This window comes from Hemitrygon akajei, chromosome 11 (assembly GCF_048418815.1).
Source record: "Hemitrygon akajei chromosome 11, sHemAka1.3, whole genome shotgun sequence".
NCBI classification, from domain to species: domain Eukaryota; kingdom Metazoa; phylum Chordata; class Chondrichthyes; order Myliobatiformes; family Dasyatidae; genus Hemitrygon; species Hemitrygon akajei.
In genome coordinates, this window is record NC_133134.1 from 40,128,591 (window position 1) to 40,148,145 (window position 19,555).

A 19,555-nucleotide genomic window follows, 5' to 3' on the forward strand; every position below is an offset into this window, starting at 1 on the left:
CCACATCGAGAGCACCGGACACGGTATATGACCCCAAGAGACCCTCAAGTGAAGTGTTGCCTCACCTGGAAGGACTATATGGGCCCCTGAATGGTAGTGAGGGAGGTGGTGTAGGGGCAGGTGTAGCACTTTTTCTACTTGCAAGGATAAGTGCCCAGAGGGAGATTAGTGGGGAGGGATGAATTGACAGGGGAGTCAAGTAGGGAGTGATCCCTGTAGAAAGTGAGGAGATGTCCTTGTTGGTGGGATCCCATTGGAAATGGTGGAAGTTCTGGAGAATTGTGCGCTGGATGTGGAAACTGGTGGTGTGGTAGGTTAGGACAAGAGGAACCCAAAGCTCTTACTTTGTTTTGTTGGCTTACTTGTATTATTAAAACGTGTTGTAGTTGATAGATTTTCCTCAAGTAGCTGATTTAGTCAAAAAGTTGTAAAGCACAAGAGCGGGGCCTTTAGCCTAATTTGTCAGGGTCAACCACGGTGCTAATCTGCACTAATCCTGTTTGGCTACATAAAGCCTGCATCCCTCTACTCCTTTCCCTAACCAAGTTCCTGTTCAAATGCTTATAATTGTATCTACCTATTCTACCACCATCTCTGGCAGCTCATTTCAAATCACCACCACACTCAATGTGCCCCTCAGATCTCCTTTGAAATCTCTTCCTTCTCAGCTTAAGCCGATGCCCTCAAATTGTAGATTACCCTGACCTGGGGAAATATCTATCTTATCAATGTCCTTCATAATTTTTTTTTCCAGGTCACTTCAGATTCCTACATTCCAATGGGCATGTAGGAATGTAGAAACCCAGCCTTTTCAATTTCTCCTTGTAACAACAGCTTCCATTCCAGGTATATTGTGGCAAATCTGTACTGTATTCTTCCTGTTGCTACCACATTCATTTTGTAGTTTCATGACCAGAATTGTATACAGTACTCATGTGGTGTAACCAGTGTTTCATTGCATGCTATTTGTTACTTCTGCATTCTTATGTGTAAGAAAAATCAGGTTTGCTCTTTTATGGTTTCATGGCACTGGATAAATTCCTTCTAAGGCTGTCCTAAGTCTTCAGAGAGCAGAATCAAATGTACTTTCTGATGAAGACACTGGAAAACGCATCTTGCATCTGAAATATTAATTCAGTTTTGCTTTCCCAAAACTGCTGTCTGAATTCAGTGTTTGCAGTATTTTCTGTTTTTAGTTCTTCCCTTGCCTGCAGCTTTTTGATTTTCATGCATTGTGCAATGTTGCTCAATCAGCCTATGTTTCTACTTGGACTTTGAATAATGAAATATCTTTATTTTATCAGTACAAAGAATTATAAGTTGCATTAGATTAAACCATTATCTTCTGTACAGACTTACTGTAGTTAAAATTAATTTAAGCTTTGCACCAAATTAAGATGAAAGACAACAGCAAGATTACATTCTGTAACTGTAAATGCACTTGTCTGCCAAATTATCAAATGGATTTGGCTATGATTATGATGAAATAACTTTATAGCTGCAGAAACCAGGTGAAAATGAGCAAATTCCCTAGCGTTTAGGTTCTTAAATTCTGAGGAATATGGTTCAACTACACCTTGGTCTGCTTCTTAACTTTTCAGTGTATGAATTGAGCCAAGTAGCTTATACATGGCTACATCTATGTGGGAGAAGAATTTTTTTTAAACCAAATGGAATTTTTATCTTGAAATGATGTACAGTCTTTGGCAATGGATTTGAATGCCACACTTCATGTTATATCATTAAGTGGGCTGTGCTGCATATGGTGCATTTTAGAATTTTTCTTTTCAAGTAGGATAATTGGCAATCTTGTGCTTGGAGTTTGACAGAGCAGGGATAAATGACTTAATGTTTGAATGCAGAAGTTTTTTTCCCCCCAAGAATAAACACACTTGTGTCAAATTTTATGTTGTCCATTTGAATATGTTGTAAAGTGGTTATTTTCACTATTAAATGATCACTTTGAGGTAAAAGTTTGCAATGTGATTTTTTTTTAAGATGTTGGAAATGTAGCTCAATGCTACATTGACTATACCTTGCACAAATCTTGCATTGGGATACAAAATCTATTTATTCTTTAGTAAAATGAAAAAACATTTACACCAACTGTTTTGGAAATGGACCAGGATGCAACAGCTTGATGCCCCCTTCACTTGCCATGTTCCAAACATGCATCAAATAGAGGCCTCATAATGAGGTGTCTGGAGAATGTAATTAATAGATTGTAATTGAGAGCCCATTTTGGAGTCTTCTCGTGTATGATTCAGCAACAGTTCAAAATTATAGATCAACGTTGTGACTTTGGACAGCTGAAAGAACGTTTATGGAAAGAAGTCACAATGTAAGCTGAAGTATGAATAGTATAGCTGCCATCATAATTGGGGCTTTTTGTCACATAGTGCAATATAGAAAGTAACTTTATTTCCTAGTCTGCTTTCAGAGAATTTAATCTTGCAAAGTTTTTCTGAAGGTGGAGCTCTTCTTCCATATCTTGATACTACGGAGCTCAGGTGTTGGCTTTGGCATTTAACCAGGTGTTGTGTCATATTGTTTCCACAATACATTACACGGAAAAGACTTGTTTTCTGTGGACACCTTTACATATGACCTATGCTACAACCAGTACCAGGACCAAACAGCGTATTTACATCTTTATAGGGTGACCTGCAGACAAGAGTATTAAAATTGTGTACCTAATGCAAGGCGTTCAGAAGGGGACAAACACAGATGTGGACTGTCTGTGTGCAACAAATTTCAGTGATGGTATATGCAGATTGAGAGACTCTGCGGAGGAACTGTAACACATTTAATTGCCAGGACAAATCTGAGGTCTCGTTGATTTGTCATATCTTGCCAGTCAATTTTAAATTAGTTGCAAGTAGAAGTTTTTAAGAACTATTTCTTATCCCTTTGTGATTAGTAAATGGATAATTTAATAGTGGCCTGGTCTTGTACATATTTCAGAGCTAAGAGCCAGAGCCCAGATTAGAATGTCAACCAGTTTGAGAATCAACATATGACAAAGAAAAACAGATTGAGGGGCTTCTCTCTCTCTCTCTCTCTCTCTCTCTCTCTCTCTCTCTCTCTCTCTCTCCCTCCCCTCCCCCCCCCCCCCCCCGTGATGTTATTGAACAGCGGTTTGTATCTATAAATTGGTTGTAAGAAAACAAAACTTGCAGAAAATTTCACAGCATAACCAGCAAAATTTGGCTCAAGGTCACTTTGGGGGAACAGTAGGACAAGTAACCGGTAGATTCTTGGGAGAAGGAAGGGAATTTTAAATAGGATGGAGAAAATGAGGTGGGAAGTAGCAGTATATCAGAGACATGGCTACCAAGACAGGGTAATAAATATTTGAGATGATTGAGGCCAGAATTAGTAGACCATGGTTATTTTGAATGGTAAGATTTGAGCAAAGTAGAGATGGGGAGGGGAGAGGAGAGGAAATGGGAGAGTTTCTAATCAGATATAAAATTTGAGTTTTTAAATTAGGAGTGAATGTAGATCATTAAGCTTAAGGAGTGGCATGGGATATGTCAAACATGACTGACAAATTGAAGAGGTTGGGCTGAATAGTCAAGGGTAGAGGTGGTAAAGATGTAGGGCAAGGTTTTGAGTGTGATAAGCTCAGTTTGTAGTACAGCAGGTAGTGCAAATTCTGCTGCTTTAAAGAGCCAAGGTACGGGGGGGGGGGCAGAATCAAATCTAGTTTGGCAGTACTCTGACTTGGAATGACAGTGAATTTCCAATGTCATTAGGTATAAATTTGAATCTTAAATAGTTTGCCCCTTATTCTTTAGCACTGACCATGGTCCTTGACCAAGGAAAACATTTCCCTACATTCATCACCCTGCTGAGCCTTAGGAGAATGTTGTAAGTTTCAATGATACATACTTTCCAACCTCTAAACCCTAGAGAATACAAACCTAACCTAGTCACTTTCTCACAAACATGAGGAAATCTGCAGATGCTAGAAATTCAAGCAACTCAACAAAATGCTGGTGGAACGCAGCAGGCCAGGCAGCATCTATAGGAAGAAGTACTGTCGACGTTTTGGGCCGAGACCCTTTGTCAGGACTAACTGAAAGAAGAGATTGTAAGAGATTTGAAAGTGGGAAGGGGAAGGGGAGACCCAAAATGATAGGAGAAGACATGAGGGGGAGGGATGAAGCTAAGAGCTGGGAAGTTGATTGGCAAAAGGGATACAAGGCTGGAGAAGGGGAAATATCATAGGACGGAAGGCCTTGGAAGAAAGAAAGGGGGAGGGGAGCACCAGAGGAAGATGGACCGGACACAGTATATCACACGAGCAGACTCACAGGTGAAGTGTCACCTCACCTGGAAGGACTGTCTGGAGCCCTGAATGGTGGTGAGGGAGGAAGTGTAAGGGCAGGTGTAGCACTTGTTCAGCTTACAAGGATAAGTGCCAGGAGGGAGGTCGGTGGGAACGAGATGGGAGGGGGGGGGGATCGAATGGACAAAGGAGTCTGTGGAAAGCAGAAAGTCACTTCCTCCTCATTTGGCAAACACCATCCTCAAACTTTGCTCCACTTAATGCTAGCACAATCAAAGCTGAGGAGGAACTCTTAGATGTGGCCTCAAAGTGGCCCAATAGGATTGAAGCAGTCATTTTTGCTCCATGACTTAAACCCCAGATAATAAAACAGTGTACCATTTGCCTTTCTAATATTTGCTATACCAGCATATGAGCTTTCAGGACATTTTGCACAAGGTCATCTAGATACAAGGGCTGGATGTTATCTTTACACTTTTTAGTGATGCTCAATAAATGAAAAATTTTGGCAGACAGCAAGGTTTGATTGTGTTCTGTGCAGTTCAGTAAGTTATGGCAGCAAATGGATGCACTAAGGAACTTGGTATAACCATTTGATCCTGTGTTTGTTGGACTTGAGGCAACAGTGTAGTAGGCCAGGATCATTCAAAGATATCCAGAGTAGTGTTTTTCTGAAAAAAAAAGTTAGAGCATAGTGTGTTAGGGCATTAGGAATTGTACCTAATGATGTTGGAAATGTACTGTCATTCCAAATCAGTCATGTGTTACTCGATTTGATTCTGTCCCTTAGTGCTTTGAACAACAGACAACGGTGACAGAGTGCTGGATGGCTTGTCATTCAAGGAGGGATCACTTTGTACAACTGGTTCCCTGCTTTTGAGTATTGTTGGTACACATCATAATCCTTGTGATGGGGGAAAGGTTTTGAGATCAGTCATTACAAGATATTTATCTTCTGATCTTTTATTGTATTTACAGTATCTATGTGCCTAGTTCAGTTGATCTTCAGTACTATTAGTTGGGAATTTGGTACTGTTTGTGCCACTGTATGTCAGGAGTGGGTTGTCATTACCTTGCACTTCAGTGATATGATTATTAATTGCCAGTTCAAAATAAATTTATTATCAACGTACATGTATGTCACCATATACAACCCTACAATTCATTTTCTTATGGGTATATGCAATAAATCTAATGACCATAAGAGAATCAGTGAAGGATTGCACCCACAAGGCAGACAAACTGAGCAAATAGAAAAAAAAAGTAGTAATAATAACTCAGCAATAAATATTGAGTATGTGAGATGACGGAACATTTCAATGATGGGGTGAGTGAAGTTATCTCCTCTGGATCAGTAGCCTGATTGTTGAAGGGTAATAGTGGCTTCTGAACTTGGTGATGTGATTCCTGAGGCTATTGCTTCTTCCTGATTGCTGCTTTCCATTTGTTAGCATGTATCTGAATCTTTCTGCATGTAAAAGTGAAGTGCTCTTTCTGAGGAATTGTAAATAGATCTGAACATCAAGTAGTTGAGAGTGAATACTCACTCCCATGATACTTTGATTTAGGACGGGTCATCAGCGAAGCAGGTGATGATGGTCGGACCTAGGACATGGTCCTGATGAACTCCCGATGTGATGTCTTAGTGATTTGATTATCATTCAAGTACTGCAACCATATTTCTTTGTTAAGTATGATTCTAATGACTGGAGATTCCCCTTGTGACCATTGTCTTATTGATACAGCAGACAACTGGAAGGTGTATTGATGTTGAGGGTAAGCTGCTGACATCTTGCCTCTGGAACTGAGCTCATTCATCTGTGCTTGGACCAGATGTTAGTGAGGACCAGCGTCAAGTAGGTCTGGTGGACCCCAAACTGAACGTTAGGGAGCTGGTTATTAATGGGAAGATTGGAGTTTGTCTTCAGAAGCATAGCAGTTGTCACTGCAATATGAATGACTTAGACTGCTTCTGTACTTGTTTGCTATAGTTAGTAATAATTAATTTATCTCGTGTTGGGTTGCTCTTAACCTGTGCAGACCCAGTCTGTCTTCAAGATTTTGCTCTCTAGATCAGTGACAGACTGCTAAGACACTTGAATTACAAAAATGGAAATTCCAAATACTTTGTCTTCTGATTGCCATTATATCAACATGGAGTACTACTAATTCCATAAGACATCGGTGCAGAATTGGGCCATTTGGCCCATCAAGTCTGTTCTGCCATTCAATCATGGCTGATCCCTTGCATGTTTGTTGCTCTCTATGTAACACTCCACTACTACTTTTGGTGTCTACTCTGCTGACAGGAAAGGATGTACACAGATTTTCATAATGGAGTCTATAAGGTATTTTTGAGCATGATTATATCAGGCTGTTGCTTAACTAGTCTTTGAGACCATCTCAAGTTAGTCACCAAGCCCAAGAAGCTCCATATTTCTGTAACTTTTTTAAACCCTCTATCTGTATTTCCATAATGGTTATAATGAAACTAGTTCATTTTAGATATTACTACTACAGGTCTAGAATCATATATGAACCACATAGTGCACAATATAGTCATATTGAAAAACTTTCAAGTTCTTTCATATGAATTGTAATAAATGATAGGGCATAATAAAGACATTAGACTGTTATTACATGGCATAATGTGTTTTTTTTCTTTTGATTAATATTGCTTTATTTGCAGGTATGTGAAATATTTGAAGTACAATATTTTGGTTCAGTGTGTGGTGGCAATGGCTGAGCAAGTAGTGAAGGAAGAAATAATCAAAGTTTCCATGTTCCAGGGAGATTCCCACAGTGGTAAGTCTTCCATGAAGATAAGTCATCATTGTATACCTTCTGTTTATGAAAAATTACAAAGATGAAATGCTATTATGGAGTTCCCTTTGCATAATTTTCCACAAGATCAAATGTTTGCATCCAGGGACATTTATTTTGTTTCCATTTATTTGTTTTGAAGGAGTGTCAGAGAAATCTATTCCAATACTCATTTTGACTGATCTATTTCTAAACTACATTTATCTTCAATTCTCCAAAACAAGCCAAGGAAAACAATTATTTAATTTGAAGCTTTCAAATGACCTTCAACTTTGGCTTTTTGGATAAGGAGTTTCATTCATTTACTGTCTTTCATAGTATAAGTTCATTCCAATTATATTTACAAAATTTATTCATGAATGTCAGTAAGAGGTAACAAGGGCATTCCAGTTATAATTGTTCTTTCATAGATTCTATCCTTACAATTATTCTGTCATTTGCTTCATGGCTAATGGATGATTTAGAGTCTATCTGAACTGCTTCTAACCCTGTATTACCTAGTTAGTATGCTTTTTTTTTCAAAAGTGACAAATGTGCTCTTTACAAGTCTCATTGTAGTGATAGTTCCTGGAATACTGACATCTGATGTTAGTATTAGATCAGGTATCAAAATGAAGAGAAGAGGTGTTTAAAGTTTGCCTTTTAAAGTCCAACCTCAGACTTAAGAAATCTGGAAAAGCTCTGTATGTGTGCCTTCATTTTTCTGCAGACCTCGTGTTGAGATTGCCAGTTATTGCATTTTTTTTCTTTGGGCTTTGACCCAGTGAGAATGGGGTTAATAAATCAAAACTTATGGTTAGATAGCCCCTTGCTGATAGAGGGTTGTGGGGGAGAAATAAACTTAGCATTCCATTGTGAGACTGATGAAATGACTCCTTGTCACGGTTTTATTTTTTTTAAAAACTCTCTGCTCTTGAGCCAAAGTGCACTCAATCCATAATTTTTAATGCTGTGTCTACTGTGATCCTCCTACTTGTCCCGTTCAGCTTTGTGGAACAATTTCTCAGAAGCACTTAAAACGTGATTGGAACAAGAAGTGGCATTCTCAGTCTCTGGCCCTTTTCAGTAGAAAGAAAGCAAAATGTTATCCACATCTAGTATGTGATGCAAATAGGGTATTTGGATGGAGAAACACCAGTTGGGTAAAAATGGAATCGGAGCATGATGCCAGGGTAAGGCATAAATGAGTTAGATATATTTACTTGGGACAGGTGACTTTTCCACAACTAAACAAGAGCAGAGGCCAACTGACCAGGTATAAGGTAAATTGAACCTTTTATGTGACTTCACGATTCTCAGAGCTGTGTTCTGCCGACTTCATCCATTTGTCAACTATTTTCTAGTCTTCAGCTTTAACCAAATGAAAGTGTTATTTATAAGATGGGACATTGTGGGTTGAAATGAACATTATACAGGAACCAATACATCTCCTTTCTGTTTTGTTCTGACATTGAGAAGCAGATGAACATCACAGATATCCTATAACTGGCAGCAAGTCAACATATGATTCATAACAGCATGTTCTGTTTTAGTTTTTCATCGTTCTTTCCATGGAAGTAAATATAAAATTGGTCTGCTGATGAATTCAATAAAATTGATTACTTTTGTGGGATAGGTTACATATTTAAGCCACTGATGGGGAGATATTTTTCTATGCTTGGAAGGGGAATCCACTAACTATTGAATGCATGATGTACAACTTTAGAGATATTTGCATTAATAGGCAAAATTGGCTCATTATCTTCAGCTTTGCTCCAGGCCTGGGCTATGGTAACTGATTAGCCCTTGACATCACCTTTGTATGCATCTCCCTCCATCTATGCCTTCTGACTCACTGATAATATCTATTTTTATTTTAATTTTCAGCATTTGGAGTGCATTACTTTTGTTCCATTTTTTTTAAACAATCTGGTTTAAGACCTGTTTTAAATGCTATGTGTTGACAATACTGAAGGAGAGCTTCAAATGTATGTTTAAAAATAGTGGAAGTTTTTGCATTTATCTTTGCTTTTCAATTTCTGTTACAGTCTGGAGAGCTCCTCGCAATACACCAGTCATCACCATCTCTGACGATTCTGATTCAGATGATGAGCCATCACTTGTGCCCATTAAAGATCGATTGATAGAAAATCAAGATGTTGTGCTAATTGAGGTATTGTGCTTTTTACTTTCTACAATTAGGAAAGGAATTTGGACATGATGTGCATTATTATAAACTATGCAATAATTCTTCAATAACTTGTAAGAAGATAACCATTTGGGAGTTGGCATTATCAATGAGAAGGGGCAGTTAATCCCACTAAGGAAAAATGTAGAAAAAAGAGTTACTTAGAATGGTTAGTTCTAAATAGTACTGCTTTGAAAGATAGACTGCGTTTTTGTGTGTATGTGTTATAGTTGCAAGCATATTCGTGTTGGATAGTTGTGACTTGGAAGTAAAGAGATGCAGGTTGTCCCGAGATTACAGTGGTGGTGGGTCCTTTCCTATGAATTGTTCATAACCTGACTATTTTGCATGTTGGAAATGTAGCTGCAAACTGAATTTCAAAGTAGTAAAAGATGTCTGTGGCAGCTGGCAAATCCATCTTCCTGATCTCGTATGTTGGTTTGTTTGACTGGCCGTAAATGAGGCACTTGTAAGCTGGGGAAGACCCGTGCTTGTCTAATTACAAAAAACTTGTGTATGGTTTAACTTAATTCTCTCAGTTTCAAAGTGGAGAAGATATGCATGTCAACTTATTTAGTCACCAATAATCTTGTCGGCCTTTCATCCACACCCATCCTATTGCTGCCCACGGTTGCCTTGTTCTTACCTGCCACTTCTTTCTGTATTTCCTTCTATTTGGTCATCTCTTCTGAAGAAAATATCACGTTCATTTTCAGATGCTGGATGCAAGCCATATGGAATATCTTCCAAAACTAACGTACATAAGACCATAAGATACAGAAGCAGAATTAGGCCATTTGGCCCATCCAGTATACTAAGGACATTTTCTGCAAACTTTGTTCACTGCTTAAATATCTTGTGGATAGGTTACACACCTGTGAAATACCTTGAGATATAAAGCTATGTTGCAATGCTGAAAATTAAGGAAATAGTATTTAAGCAAAGATGACTGAGAAGTGAAAGTAAAATTGAAAATGGAATTGTACATTCATATTTTCAGGTAATACCAAATTAGGAAGTGTGGTGTTGATTAAAGTAGAAATTATCAAAGCATTTAAAGTAACTTACCCAAAAGACTGGCAGCTAGAAATTGAGACAAATTGGCAAATTTTAGAATGGTTACAGAGTTAAAAATGTGTATTCTCAAAGTGGTTAGGGTGTCTATATAGTCAGATTACTGAAAGATAGTGCCAGTATAAAAACCAATGGGTTCAGGGTGATGGTGAAGCTGTCCTTCCACTTCAAAGGAGCCTTTGCCAGAGCACATCTAGATACTGCTTTGAATTCTTAAGAGCAGTATTCTATTTTCATCTTGTAAAATGTGGATTGCTGCTTCATTAGTGATGTTGAGATTTAAAAAGTTGAATCATAGTTCTGGTAGGCTTAAATGGAGTATGAAAACTGAGTGGTAATCTAGCCAAGATATTTATAGTAGTAAATGCGGAGATATTAACAGTGGTAAATAGATTTAATGTGGTTGATGAATCTGTTTGTTGCCTGAATCTGGAACAAGAGCATTATTTCATTTTAAGAGCTGATCCATTCACATTGAAATTGGATAATGTTCATTCATGGCCTAGAGAAATTAGGAACGTACCCAAAAGAGTGGCTGCGAGAAAGATTGAATCTTTTAGTTTTGAGATTACTGGATTTTGTTTGGGAAAGATTGTTGAGGAAAATAAATTAATGAAATTCAGGTGTTGCAGTTATGAACAAAGGCCATTTTTTCATGTTGCCTTTCTTTACAGATTCTCCCTGACCTAATAATTTCCAACATCTGCTGTTTTGTTTTGCACATTGTAGGATATCGCATCAGGGTAAAACTGGAAGATGTTCTGTGTAATTTTGGTTGCAAGGAAGGAAAGATTTCGGCTTTTAATTTCTGTGGCGATTCTCCCACTCTGCTATTCCAATTGTAGCGGAAATTTCCATTATAAGCAATCTAGGAGTATCCCAAAAGAAAATGTTGCCTTTTTAGTTTTTTGTGCAAAGTTTGGCTGTTGTCATTCTTGAATTACTCCTACTCACCTGTCACATCTCTTTCAGACACCAGTGAGACAAATCCGACCACCTATCATCATCCAGCCTGCATCTGAATGGCAGAAAGTTCAACAGAGAGATCAACCTACGAAAAACCAGGGAGCTAATGGAAACTTGCATGAGGAACAGAACTGCATCATCATGACACCGCATAAACAAATGGTTGAGCCAGATATTGGGGCTCGAGCAGAACCAGATGCAACTCGTCCTCAGCCAGCCAAAGATGTGGAGGCTGCCCTAGCTGCAGAGCATCACCTTGGGCAGAAAAATAAGGAACAAAATGGGGTAGATCCTGGAGCAGTTGCTGGTCCCAGTGAGCTTCCAATTGGGGAAACAAATGAATTGGAACTACTGGACATGCGACTTCACTCAGCAGCAAAGACTGTGGAAGTAGAGCAGGAGGAAGCACAAGTGAATTTGGTGGCAGACCAAGATCCTGTGTTACCTCAGCCAGATGTTGTGCAGGAAGCTGTCAGAGAAGAGATTCAGCCAATTGCTAATGATCCAATTGTGCAAGAACAGCAGAGGGAAGATGAACTGGATAATATAATAATGGATTTGGAAAGCCTTGAGGATGCTGCTGGAGAAGGCAATGAACTCTTAAGGTCACTAGTGAAAGAAACAGTAAGTTCTTGTGAACTTTTAATGAGTCTTTTCTAGCTTATTTAGCTTAAGAGTATGTTGAACATTTAAATTCTTTCACAAGTTGCAGTTGGTTTACTTTGGAACAATCACACCTCTATGCAATGATTTTTCATCTTTCTACTAGGCATTATCTGTATTTCAGGACACAGCAAATCAAACTTGAAATGTGTCTGCAAAACCTAATACTTCTAAAGTGTGATAAAGTGCTGTCAAGAAGAGATCTTCATAAGGGTGTTTGCTGAATTTTCTTAAAGGTAGATTTTACCCTTTCCTCAGTCATAGTGAGATCAACACATTTCCAGGTCCCTGGGCCCACTGAGTCTACGCTGATCAACAAACACCTATTTTTTTTTTAAACTTTAATTCTACTCTAACCCATTTGATTTTACTGCTCAAGCCCACCAGGAGAAGTTTACAATTGCCGATTAACCTACTCACCTGCATGTTGGAATATTGGAGGAAGCCAGAGTACATAGTCAAAATTCATAGGGAAAACATGAAAACTCCACAGGTGCCATGGACAAGGTCACTGGAACTGAGGCAGCAGCTCTGCAAGCTGCACCACTACTTCCCTCAATAGAATAATGCAGTATATGGTCGGTGGCCACTTTATTATGTACACCTCGTTAATGCAGATATCTAAGTAGTCAATCATGTGGCAGAAACAATGCACAAAAGCATGCAGACTTGGTAAGAGGTTTGGTTATTGTTCAGGCTGTGCATTACAATGGTGAAGAAATGTGATCTATGTGACTTGAACCATTGAATGATGGTGCCAGACGGGTTGGTTTGGGTACCTCAGAAACTACTGATCCACTGGGATTTTCATACTCAAGTCTCTAGAGGAGGGGTTCCCAATCTGGGGTCCATGGCACCAAAATAAAGTTTGGGAACCCTGCTCTAGAGATTACAGGGAATGGATGCGTAACATCAAAAATATCAAGTGAGCGTCGATCCTGTGGGCAGAAACGCCTTGTTAATGAGTGAGGTCAGAGGAGAATGGACAGATTGGTTCAAGGTGACAGTAACTCAAATAATCATACATTACAATGGTGGTGTGCAGAGAACATCTGAGTGTACAATACTTTGAAACTTGAAGTTTGTGGGCTACAGCAGCAGAAGACCATACCTGGTTCCACTCCTGTACTTAATAAAGTGACCACTGAGTGTAGACACCATTCAATCCATCATGCTGAACAAAACTTTAAAAGAGCTTCAGCATTGTTAAGAGCATGGTATCTAGTTGAATCAGTTACTTAAAAATGTTTCACATTACTTCCTACCCCTTGGTGCCTCTTGCTCAGTTTAATTTTAATTTTAAATGACACTTTTTGAAGAGTTTAAAATGTAGAACTTGGCTTAAATGTTGAGTGTACTTTGAGGATAGGTAATGAATGTCATTCAATTTGTTCACTAAAGATCTGAAGTGTGTAGGTTATGTCACCTTTTACTGTACTTGCAGATAGCTGACCTATCAGCCCCAACTATGCCCATCTCTAAACCTACCTAATTGGACCCTGGGATTCCTCATTCTGATTTTTTTTACTTAATTATATTAGAGAAACTGGAATTACAGAGAAACAAATTTTTTGTGTATCTGCTCAAAAGAATGTAGAGAAAACTATCTGAAAGTGAGTTAAGACTACAGGTCAAATCTGAATGAGCAACTGAAATAATTTCAGTTAAAGAAAGAACGGAGAAATTGAATCAAAAAGCAATAAAGCTCCAAGACACGTGATCGGTGGCTTAATGTTTAAAGAGATGGTATCTGGATGCGTTAGTTGATACTGGCCAAAATTCCATCGATTCCAGACCCCACAAATGTAACCCACGCTTTTAAGAAGGCGGGAGATTGAAAATAGAGAGGAGCAAAAGTGGGAACCATTGAATAGAACAAGTCTTGTTGCATGTGAGTTTCACTTGAGTCAATAAAAATAACAAGGCTCAAGTGGAGCATAGTGTCAGTGGACAGGGTCAGACTGAGGATTGTGCTCAAGTGGCTTTGGTGCGAAGAGGTGGAGTCTATGGTGAGTTTCTGGCAAGTTTTTCCTCCTTATTTTTTCACTGGTAGATCAGCAAGAATGGAACCTGGGGCAATGGTGTGCTCCTCTTGCATGATGTTTGAAGTTGGGGAGACCTCTAGGGTCAGGCACATCTCAGACTGGGTCCACCGCATTCTTAAGGGGCGAGGGTCAGTGGCTAAAAGTTGTGCATGTATTGGTACCTGTGTCAGCTACTTAAACCAACACTGCTGTTAGAGACCAAGCATGGGGAGTTAATCCTGTATGACGTACCTTTAGATCCAATAATAATCGTGATGTTCAAAGTTGAAGAAATATTTTGATCCTATATTAAGTAAGTATCAAAACAAACAATTTTGAAGCTATAAGACTAATGAAACTAAAACTAATGGTATTAAATGTAATTGAACAAAATTTAAGTGAAGTTAAGCGATTTTAAAATATAGTGATCAACAAAAAGATATCACACCCAGTTGTCTCGAACTCCAACTGACCAAAGATGAAGCATGAATACGTAACTTTTTGCTTTACTGCACCCTACCCAGGTGACTAACCACCAAAGTCAACATAATAAATGAGCAACACAAAATATAATGCAGATACAAGAGATATATGGCTTCTATAGTAGCTAGGAAAAGGGATCAAGGGTAGTAATCTCGGCATTGCTGGCTGTGTCACTCACCAGTAGGGTAAGAATATGATATGCAGATAAATGTGTGGCTGAAGAGTTGGTGCAGCAGGTAGTGTTAAATGGGATCTCTTTCAAGGAAGGTATGACCTGTACAAAAGTAAACGTGAGCTCAAGGAGCCAATGTTTCAACTTGTTCCATATGGAACCAATTTGCAGGCAAGTTTGGTAGAGCTGTTGTAGGTTTAAACTAGGTTGGCAGGGAGATGGGAACCAGAGTGATGGGTTATATGATGGAACAGTTCGTGCAAAGGTAGATGAAACGTGTGGAAAGACTGAGGAATGATATGTAGTGGATAATGCAGTCAGTTTGATGACTTGAAATGTGTTGACTTTAAAACGTGATGTAACAGGAGCAAGGGTCATGGAGCATGATCAGTACTTGGAACTACAACAATCTGGTAACCCCTCAGGTTCTGTCGTGGTTTCTTGTGCCCCACAAACGACCAGGAGACGCAGAAGATTCTTCAAGAAGTGTTAAACTTTAATTTGCAAATCAAAGCTGAGACAGTCATTGAGCTCGTCGCTGATTGCCCACCGATCCTTGTACATAGCATTTTTTATAGCAATCTCCTGGTTTAGTTGCATTAGCATATCCAATCGGTCTACAGTTGCGTATCACAAGTACATCCGCCACTATTGTTTCTACCCAGTGACTTAATCATGTTCTAATCTACATCTTTTAGCTACCTCTCATTAACACCCCATTACCTTCTACATTCTTAAGATTTCATTCCCCTACTAAATTGGATACATGCATAGCAAATAGCAAACTCAAAGCTGACTACATAATCTACATCTTTTAGCTAGCCTCTCATTAAAACACCATTGTCTTCTACATTCTTAAGATTTCATTCCCCTACTAAATTGGATACATGCATAGCAAATAGCAAATTCAAAGCTGACTACTTAGTTTTGGTTACACAGCAAACAATGCAACTTTTATACTCCAATATATCCCCCCTGTCTCACACAGAGAAAGAAGACTTAAGAGTCCGCGCACAAAAGCCCCAATAAACTCAAGCACTTATTCCCAAATCTCGGGTTAAACTACAATTTTCTGCGCCAAGACCTCAAAGTATTCTCTCCCTGTTACCCTGGGCCGCTGAGCCAAAAACCTATCTCTTTGTACCTGAGACAGGGAAAAAAAACTCAGAAGCCCTTACAATCTACTCCCACACTGTCGTTTTGCTCTTGTTCATCCTGCAGGTGTTGTAGGCTGTAACAATACATTTTCGGTGTTTCTTTCTCCACTAAGCTTGCTTCAGTAATTGCCACGAGCATCGGAAATTGTTTGGTTGCAGCACGAACTACAAGAGACTTGAGACAAAGAAGAAAACAGCACAGCACAAGCGCACAGCTCAACAATACAATACTGACAGTTATTGCCATTTTAGTCAGCCATGCTCCCCATCCTCCGAGTCTACCAGTCAAATAACTGATGTCCGAACCCTGCATTCTGTGCGCATACCTCGCACTGTGACAAGACAAAATCCACTGAAGCCTGTAAATAAGGTGACCAAAAACCATCCTCCTTTATTTTCTTTATCACTTCCCCCCTTGCACAATGGTCAATCCCATGCGCTTTTGAAATCAAAATCGTCAGTAGAGGGGTGGGCGCTACCAACAAACCGTCTTCCATGCTCCACAAGCCTTCCGGGTTCTGCTTGGCCCCCCTTTGTCTCCACATTGTCTGTTCTGCCAAAGTTGCCGTACCTTGTATTTCAATTAGGTCCTCTACCACAGGTTCTGGAGCTAGGCTTACCTGGGGGGCAATGACAGCTGATGTACATCCAGCTGCTTTTCTGGCTGCCTCGTCCGCAGCTTGATTTCCCTTTGTTATTACATCATTTCCCTTTTTATGTGCCTGGCATTTTACTATAGCCAATGCTTTGGATTTCATTATGGCTTTTATTAAGTCTAGAATTCGCTGACAATGTTGTATGGGATCTCCACTACTTTGTTTAAAACCTCTCTGTTTCCACACTGCCCCGAACAAATGGCATACTCCATGAGCATATGCCGAATCAGTATAGATGTCTACTTTCTCACCTTCCATCATTTTACACGCAGCTGTCAGGGCTTTGATTTCCGCTATTTGGGCGGAACATGGTTGGGGACAGGACTCCATCCTAATAATCTTATAGCTCGACTGATCCTGCTGCACTACTGGGAACCCTGCATGATTTCCATCATAATCCCTATAACAAGAGCCATCTACGAACAGAACCTTTTTATCTGCATCCTCTGGTGGTTCTGACCGTAAATTTGCTCTTAATTTGGCAGATGCCATCGTCTTCCCTACACAATCATGGGGTTCTCCTTCATAGCCCAAAGGGTCAAAATCGGCTATATTACTGGTAGTGCATCTCTGTATAGTTATGTCTGGAAATGTCAATAGCATATGATGCTGCTATCCTGGCTGGCATCAGCACAAATTTCCCTCTTTCCAGCAATGCTGCTACTTTGTGGTGTGTGTACAAGAGTCACAGGATAGCTCAGGGTTACAGATGATGCCTTTTCATATGCATAGTACAGTGCCGCCAATCCCTGATAACAGGGTGGATACCCCTGAGCCACCTCATCTAGTCTCGTACTGTAGTATGCTATTGGCTGCTTTGCTTTTCCTGTGCCTGTCTCTTGTGTTAAAACCGCTGTGACATAACCCTCCTGTCGGTTGGATACATACAAATGAAAAACCTTCTCGTATTGTCTTTTTTCCTCCTCATTATCCCAAACTTGTACTTCTCCCTGCATGTTTACTGTTCCCGTCAGCAGGGGGCACTGCTTAGGGGTTCCTTCCTCATAATAGGGAGGGGGCTTTCTGCTTCTTTCACATCCGGGTACGGAGCTGAAGCCAGCTTCTCACTGTACCTTCCTCTCTCTCTAACAGGTTGTTTCTCCAGCACCTTAGTGTCTTCCTCGCTTGTAATCAATATTCTACCTGTCCTCCTCAGCCTTTCTCCCTCCGTTCTGAAGAGTTTTAGCACTTCCTTTCTCGTTCTCTTTTTTGCCCTCTTAGATTTATCTTTTGGTTTGTAATTTTTAATTAGCGCCTCTCGCACAAGCTTACATCAAACGTTCCTTCTCTTGGCCATTTTGTGACCAGGTTTTTGGTTCTCTTTTCCCATTTTTCTGAAGTTTTTGTGATCTCATATTTATTTACCGGGATTTTTTTTGCTCAGAATCTCTACTGCCGTTCCTTTACCTGTCATATTGTTCTCTCTTTTTAAGGTATTTCAGAGATTCACACTGGATAATATTATTTACTCTAATTCTATGCCTAGTCTATCATCTATCTACCAGCGTTTTAAACTATATATTGGACTGTCCTTGTTTCCTGTTCTGTTCTGCCCGTACAGACCTCTATTCAGAGCGGTATCCACAGAACTTTCTCTTTGCACCTCGTCTATTCAGACCCTTGTCTCTTAAGGCGGTATCCACGAGAATTTTCTCTATTTTCCTTTCCCTGCCCGTTCAGAGCTTCGTTTCATACGAAGCGTTATCCACAGGGAGTTTCTCTATGCACCTCGTCTATTCAGACCCTTATCTCTTAAGGCGGTATCCACGAGGATTTTCTCTATTTTCCCTTTCCCTGCCCGTTCAGACTTTCGTTTTATACGAAGCGTTATCCACAGGGACTTACCAACACCACGTGGAATTTTTCTTCACTTAACTTCTTAATAGCTTATTTGCACTTACCCTCACTGCAGTGTTCTTGATCAATCCTCTGAGCCTCCTGTTAACCCCCAATTCTGCCAGATTCTTTGGACCGGAGAGACCCTTCGGCAGTGGTTTCACACTTCCGAGACTCCAAGACCTCCCCAAAACCAACAGAATTCTTAGTCCAAATTGTCGCAAAAAGTGCTTGCCTTTTGTTTGGGTGCACCCTTAATTCTGTTAGCCTTGTGGGGGTCCCTAGAGGACTGGGAAGCGTCCCCAATCTGCCGTTTCCTTTCCGCGGGTCTCTTTCCGATCCTGCCGCGGTCGCCAATTTTGTCGTGGTTTCTTGTGCCCCACAAACGACCAGGAGACGCAGAAGATTCTTCAAGAAGTGTTAAACTTTAATTTGCAAATCAAAGCTGAGACAGTCATTGAGCTAGTCGCTGATTGCCCACTGATCCTTGTACATAGCATTTTTTAAAGCAATCTCCTGGTTTAGTTGCATTAGCATATCCAATCGGTCTACAGTTGCATATCACAAGTATATCCGCCACTATTGTTTCTACCCAGTGACTTAATCATGTTCTAATCTACATCTTTTAGCTACCTCTCATTAACACCTCATTACCTTCTACATTCTTAAGATTTCATTCCCCTACTAAATTGGATACATGCATAGCAAATAGCATGTTCAAAGCTGACTACATAGTTTTGGTTACACAGCAAACAATGAAGCTTTTATACTCCCAATAGTTCCTACTAAATCTCTCCCTTCAACATAAACCTATGTCCTCTAGTTCTTGATTCTTCAACCTTGGGAAAAGGACTGTCTGCACCTTCCATATTTATACCCCTAATGACATTATATGTACACTTCTATAAAATGTACCCTCATTTTCTCTTTATAAATGTCAAACTGTAAGTAGCCTATTCAAAAACTTTAGCACCAGGAATCGAGTAAAGACATTATTTCTCTTTTTAGTCACTAAGTAATGAAAGTTGTATTTGTTTTCAGGCAGATGAGTTCTTCATGTTAATTGTCTTTATTTTGGCATTTTAAGTCCAATTTTAATTAAACTTGAATTTTTCTTGCAGGTGAATCTGTTTCCTGAAATAGAAGAACAATTTGTTGAAGAGCTGATTACTACACATGAGATCTGGGATTTAAATGTGTAAGTATGTTATCACTGTGTCATGAAGATAAACAAACCATA

At 39.6% G+C, this 19,555-nt stretch overlaps 1 protein-coding gene across 2 annotated transcripts in view; it reads left to right on the forward strand.

The window, feature by feature from the left end:
* Positions 1 to 19,555, forward strand: part of rnf216 (ring finger protein 216) — a 221,853-nt gene that overhangs the window by 24,876 nt on the left and 177,422 nt on the right. For both annotated transcript variants that reach the window (XM_073060674.1, XM_073060673.1), the window contains exons 2-5: positions 6,984 to 7,099; positions 9,145 to 9,269; positions 11,331 to 11,948; positions 19,437 to 19,513. In XM_073060674.1, the coding sequence (XP_072916775.1) occupies positions 7,033 to 7,099; positions 9,145 to 9,269; positions 11,331 to 11,948; positions 19,437 to 19,513 (887 nt within the window). In that variant the 5' untranslated portion in view covers positions 6,984 to 7,032. The remainder of the gene's footprint in view (positions 1 to 6,983; positions 7,100 to 9,144; positions 9,270 to 11,330; positions 11,949 to 19,436; positions 19,514 to 19,555) is intronic.